General features: G+C 43.9%; 1 protein-coding gene across 1 annotated transcript; it reads left to right on the forward strand.

The window, feature by feature from the left end:
- Positions 1-1,691: 1,691 nt before the first annotated feature.
- On the forward strand, positions 1,692-3,945 carry LOC147904821 (putative UDP-arabinopyranose mutase 2). The gene is made up of 4 exons (XM_087388541.1): positions 1,692-2,410; positions 2,557-2,807; positions 3,018-3,186; positions 3,275-3,945. Exons 1-4 carry the CDS (start codon positions 2,114-2,116, stop codon positions 3,614-3,616), a joined length of 1,059 nt encoding a protein of 352 aa, XP_087244667.1. The 5' UTR covers positions 1,692-2,113; the 3' UTR covers positions 3,617-3,945.
- Positions 3,946-5,559: the final 1,614 nt, after the last annotated feature.

Genomic DNA, 5,559 nt, shown 5'->3' on the forward strand with positions numbered 1-5,559 from the left:
TCTAGCAAATAAATGTTAGCACCATGCTTCATAGCTAGTGCCAACTCTAGCCTTACTCCGTTTCCCAATATCACCCAATGCTCTCATCCATGTTTCATATAAAAGAAAATGATTGCAAAGAGATTTTCCATAGTTCATGTTTTATTCCATATGATTCTAAAACCTTAAGCAATATGCAGGGCACTTTGTCCCATTGACTCTAAATATAACAATGGAGGCTACTAGCTATGGCAAATAAAGTTACAGGCAAGGAGCTAAAGCCATAATGGAACTAAGGCTATGCAGAACTAAGGAGCTAGAACCATAATGGAACTAAGGTTATGTGGCGAAGCTATAGTGCAATTGAACTAAGGCAATGATAGTCAAGTTGTGGATATGACTTGGGGCTATGATAGTGGTGCTTCAATTGCTACCATAAATTATGGTTGTGGCAATGGAGGTATAGGTATGAACTACTATACCATAAACTATGGTTGTGGTGCATGTGCAGCCTAGAGTTGTGACTTAGAGCGAAGAAGCTACACTATTAACTTAGAAATATTGGCAGTGAAGTTGTACTTGCAATAGGAGCACACCATGATTACTATTTATAAATTTCACTGGTTATGAGCTTGCACACCGCACAATTTAGTTTCTGTCTGAGAATATTGTTAGATCAGTTAGGATTCTCAATCATGAGCACAATGGTGTATTTATGGTTGCACGCCACACAATTCAGTTTTCTATATGAGAATATTATGTAGACCGGCTAGGATTCTTAATGAGCACAATGATGTGTTCATGGAACTTAAATAATTGCCATTCCCAATGACATGTAGAGTTATTTCATTGCCAACACATGGGAGTGTGGAGATCAGTTCAAAGAATTTCATTTTGTAGCTCATTGATAGAAGGTTTAGATCATCCTTAACTCGAAGTCACAAATTGTAAGAGGAAAAACATAAAAAGGAGAACATACACCCGTTTTTGTGTAGTTGAGGAAATCAGCTTTGCTTTGTGAGATCCAAGATAGTTTGTGTTGAGCCAGAGTATACAACACATTGATTATCTCAAAATCCGAGTTCCACTATGTGGCTTGCAATCGTCTTGTCTTACACATGTAGTAACAAATTTTCGTACTCTTTACGTAGTTACCCATTTAATATTTCAGATGTGTACAAAGAATTGAATGTGGGTGAGAGCATGATATGCGGTATGGGTATTGCCTACGAAGCCAATAAGACTGCATGTGGGTATAGAGTGGAGGCAAAGTGTGTAATGCATGAAGGGAAGTTTGATGGAGAAACGAGGGGGTGCACGATGGAAGGTTCACATGGATGTAGGAAATAAGTGGGTGGATAAAACGAGGGTGGGATGCGGGCTCTACATAAGAGATATAGATAGGCAGGGCTCTACATACATACATCAAAGGCATACATGGAGATAGAGAGAGCATACATCAGAGGCACAAAGAGACTATTCCTATGAATGGGACATCTCTGAGTGGGTTGCACGATGGAAGGTTCACATGGATGTAGGAAATAAGTGGGTGGATAAAACGAGGGTGGGATGCGGGCTCTACATACATACATCAAAGGCATACATGGAGATAGAGAGATCATACATCAGAGGCACAAAGAGACTATTCCTATGAATGGGACCTCTCTGAGTGGGTTCACTATGCTAAGAAAGAGTGCTGTGTGGATCACTAAGAAGGGGGGACCTAAAAGGCCTTTGTTCATTCCTCCTTGGAGGATTTTACGGTTGAGGCAGTTTGCTCTTAGGACTCCACACACATCTGGCCTGTATAACCGGCCTTGCCAAATGCCCAACCTACCCATCATCATCATCTTCTTCTTCTCCCTTCGGTTCAGAGACCTTCATCTCAATTCTTAAGCAGTTGACAGATCCTCTCCTCCATCATCAGGTTGGTGTCTCCTCCTGCAGTTGAGAAATCTTCTCATCAGCTTGGTGGGTTGAGAGATCTTTCCCTCCCTCATCAGTTGAGAAATCTTCTCTTCAGCTTTGTGGGTTGAGAGATCTTCCCCTCCCTCATCAGCTTGTTGGGTTCAGAGATTTTGGAACCCCCCACTCTCGATCAAGCTCCTCTGTTGTCATTTGCCTTGCCCTTCCCATGGCTCTCAAGGATGAGCTCGACATTGTCATCCCCACCATCCGTAACCTGGATTTCTTGGACATGTGGAGACCCTTCTTCCAGCCTTACCATCTCATTATCGTTCAAGATGGCGATCCCACCAAGGTTATCAACGTGCCTGAAGGTTTCGATTACGAACTCTATAATCGTAACGACATCAATCGGATCCTGGGTCCCAAGGCCTCCTGCATTTCGTACAAGGATAGCGCCTGCCGCTGCTTTGGATACATGATGTCCAAGAAGAAATACATCTACACTATAGACGACGACTGCTTCGTAAGTACTTTTTGTTGCCGCTTTTACATCGTTCGGCATTTAGTCATGTTTCTACTTCGAATTGGGCATCTTTCGCAGCTCTTTGCGGGAGAAATCAAGCGATTTAAATAAATTTGTAACATCCTTCGATGTCTCGTGACGTTTAGGTGGCCAAAGATCCCTCTGGCAAGGATATCAATGCCTTGGAACAGCACATCAAGAATTTATTAACGCCGTCCACTCCGTATTTCTTCAACACACTCTATGATCCGTATCGTGAGGGTGCCGATTTCGTCCGTGGCTACCCATTCAGTTTAAGGGAAGGTGTACCGACCGCCATATCTCATGGTCTGTGGATGAATATCCCTGACTACGATGCTCCCACACAATTGGTAAAGCCAGCTGAGAGGAACACGAGGTACGAACATGCTCTCAGCATTTTTCAAAAGCTGATGGCACATAGGTCGGCTCTGGTTTTAGAGAAGTGTTGTTTGTTTATCAGATCCAAGCTGACGGTTCACAAATAAGTTGTAGTTTCGTTGACTGGTTCAGAGAGGTGGTCCAGATTTTACTCGATGCGAGGGTAGGATTGGCAATGATGTTTCAACTTGGGCATTTTTCGTCGTAGGTACGTTGACGCTGTGATGAGCATTCCAAAGGGGGCTTTGTTTCCAATGTGTGGCATGAACATGGCCTTCAATAGAGAGCTGATTGGTCCAGCTATGTATTTTGGACTCATGGGAGATGGTCAGCCTATTGGGCGGTATGATGATATGTGGGCTGGCTGGTGCTGCAAGGTATATTATGATCCTTTCCATTGATATGTAGTCGAGGTTTAGTTCCACACGTCAATGTTTTGAGACATCTTGTTGGCATAATGCGCAGGTAATTTGTGATCATTTAGGCTACGGTGTGAAGACAGGGCTACCTTACATCTGGCACAGTAAGGCCAGCAACCCCTTTGTGAACCTCAGGAAGGAGTACAAAGGAATATTCTGGCAGGAAGAGATTATCCCGTTCTTCCAATCCTTGAAACTACCTAAAGATTGCACCACAGTGGAGCAGTGCTATGTTGAAATATCGAAGGGGGTCAAGGATAAGCTAAATCTCCTTGATCCATATTTCGGGAAGTTGGCAGAAGCCATGGTTACGTGGATTGAGGCGTGGGGGGAAGTAAACAGCTCAGCTAAAGGAGCCAAGGCAAATGGAGACGTTGAACGTACCTGAGTCCAGTCTGCATCATGGAGAGCTTTTGAGTTCAAATGGACTTGTACCTTGTGGGACAACATTCCTGCATCTTACCTGGGAATGGAAGAGTTGATGGGTCCAGGCAGAAGATATCAAATGAGTTAATTTGTGGACTTAGATAGTTTTCAAAAGCAGTTAGATAATTTGCTTCTCTTTGTAGGGAAGTCAAATTTATTAATTTTGCTGAGCTTTCTTGATTATTTGACTACATAGTCGAAAGAATTAAAACCGGATCTGTTCTTGTTACATGAGGGTCTACCATAGATTTTTGTTTTTCATCATTTGTTTGACATTTGCAATTTAAACAAATTTTGTACTGAAAGGTAGATTTTCCCCCTTCTCTTTAAAAATATAAGAACAGGGGAAGTTTCAGGCTCTCAAAAATGTTTTAAAATTTTGGATATATTCTTCAATTTTCATGAGAAATACTGCACTGAACCGCACACACTCTTACCAAATGCTGTTTTGGTGCTAGTATGGCTTTGTCATTGCATGTCGCATGTAATTTTGGATGAGCGTAGTGACACCTGTGTGGTTTTCAATACTTGGAGCTGCAAAAAATGTTGATATTGCCTTATTAGAGGCCCCATCTCTTTTAGATGTCACCACCAGTGCTGTGAAAAGTGTTGGAAATCTCTCATCAGACCATAGTTCTGTATAAAGGGGAGGTCGTACATCTCTCTTTTAATTTGAATGGTTCGAAATGTTGTATTTATCAGGAGAAATCCTGAGACACAGGGGCCTCCTTTGGTTACAATGTTCTTAAGGGGCCAAAATTTCCATCTGCACATCTGGAGGGAGATCACCAGGAGTGATGGGACAAAACCTAGCAGACCAATTACCACTTTATAACTGCCCGCAGCTAGTTGTACAGGCGATTATAAAAAGCATTGTCCTAGGAGGGCCAAGCGGGAGGACAAGGTCATGAGTTAGCACTAAAAACATTATTTGTTGGAGAAGCCAGTCATGTTCTAATAGCTCAACACCTCTGCTACCATATTGGAAACACAATAATACTGTACTGCAGGCTCTGATACCACCACATGGGGAATGTCGACACTGTGTCTCTAGTTCACAACTCAGACAACCATGTAACAACGACAATGACCTTGCATCAATCACCAACCTTGAACACAAGTTACCTTTGGTGGAAGTCGAATTGCTCATGTGTAGATAGAAGAATCAAGTACAAAACTTGCCACACTAGCATACCACCACTTACTGCAAGTTAAAGTCAAGTATGGCACCACTATAGGCACCGTTTGCTGCACCTACTGCCATGTAGGATCCTCCCTAGTGCCACATGCCTCTTTGTAGGCTTCAGTAGCTGCTCAAGGATGAGCTCGCACTGCACAATGTATGGCACCACTACAGGCACCGTTTGCTGCACCTACTGCTGTGTAGGATCCTCCCTAGTGCCACGTGCCTCTTTGTAGGCTTCAGTACTGCTCAAGGATGCTCGCACTGCACAATATATTGACTTACATGCACCCACAGCTGATCTCCTATATGCACACTGTGGTGTCCTGAAAGACCCCTGCTGGCTGAACTGTCAAATGATCTCCAAGTGAGGTCTTTACATAGGGCTGAAAACCTCTACACCTGGCTGACTGGCCCATTTGGGTTGGCCGACCAGACAGGGCCCCAAAACTGACCCAACCAGGGTCTTTCTGCCACCAGGGTCTGTGGGTCTGGCGACCAGCAGGCTGAACCCACTCCCATGGTTTGTGGGTCTGCCAATAAACTGGCTGAACCTTGCCCCTCCTGGCCCAACCCTTCATTCTGTGACTGGTTAGGGCAGCAAAGCCGCCTATATTAGGCCTTTGTTATACGCGTCTTTCTGCTGGTTCTTATCCCAGCCCATTTGCCCACAACCTGGGCCAATGGCTGGGCATATACCAGCCCATCATCAGCCCTACACC

Source organism: Dipteris shenzhenensis, chromosome 2 (genome assembly GCF_047967505.1).
Source record: "Dipteris shenzhenensis isolate YYH24624 ecotype China chromosome 2, Dip_SZ_1.0, whole genome shotgun sequence".
In the NCBI taxonomy this organism is placed as follows: domain Eukaryota; kingdom Viridiplantae; phylum Streptophyta; class Polypodiopsida; order Gleicheniales; family Dipteridaceae; genus Dipteris; species Dipteris shenzhenensis.

Excerpts from the sequence above, each read along its gene's own strand:
- LOC147904821 (XM_087388541.1), top strand. The coding sequence starts at position 2,114 with ATGGCTCTCAAGGATGAGCTCGACATTGTCATCCCCACCATCCGTAAC. Across the intron at positions 2,411-2,556 it reads CTATAGACGACGACTGCTTC|GTGGCCAAAGATCCCTCTGG; the intron begins GTAAGTACTTTT and ends CGTGACGTTTAG. Across the intron at positions 2,808-3,017 it reads CCAGCTGAGAGGAACACGAG|GTACGTTGACGCTGTGATGA; the intron begins GTACGAACATGC and ends TTTTCGTCGTAG.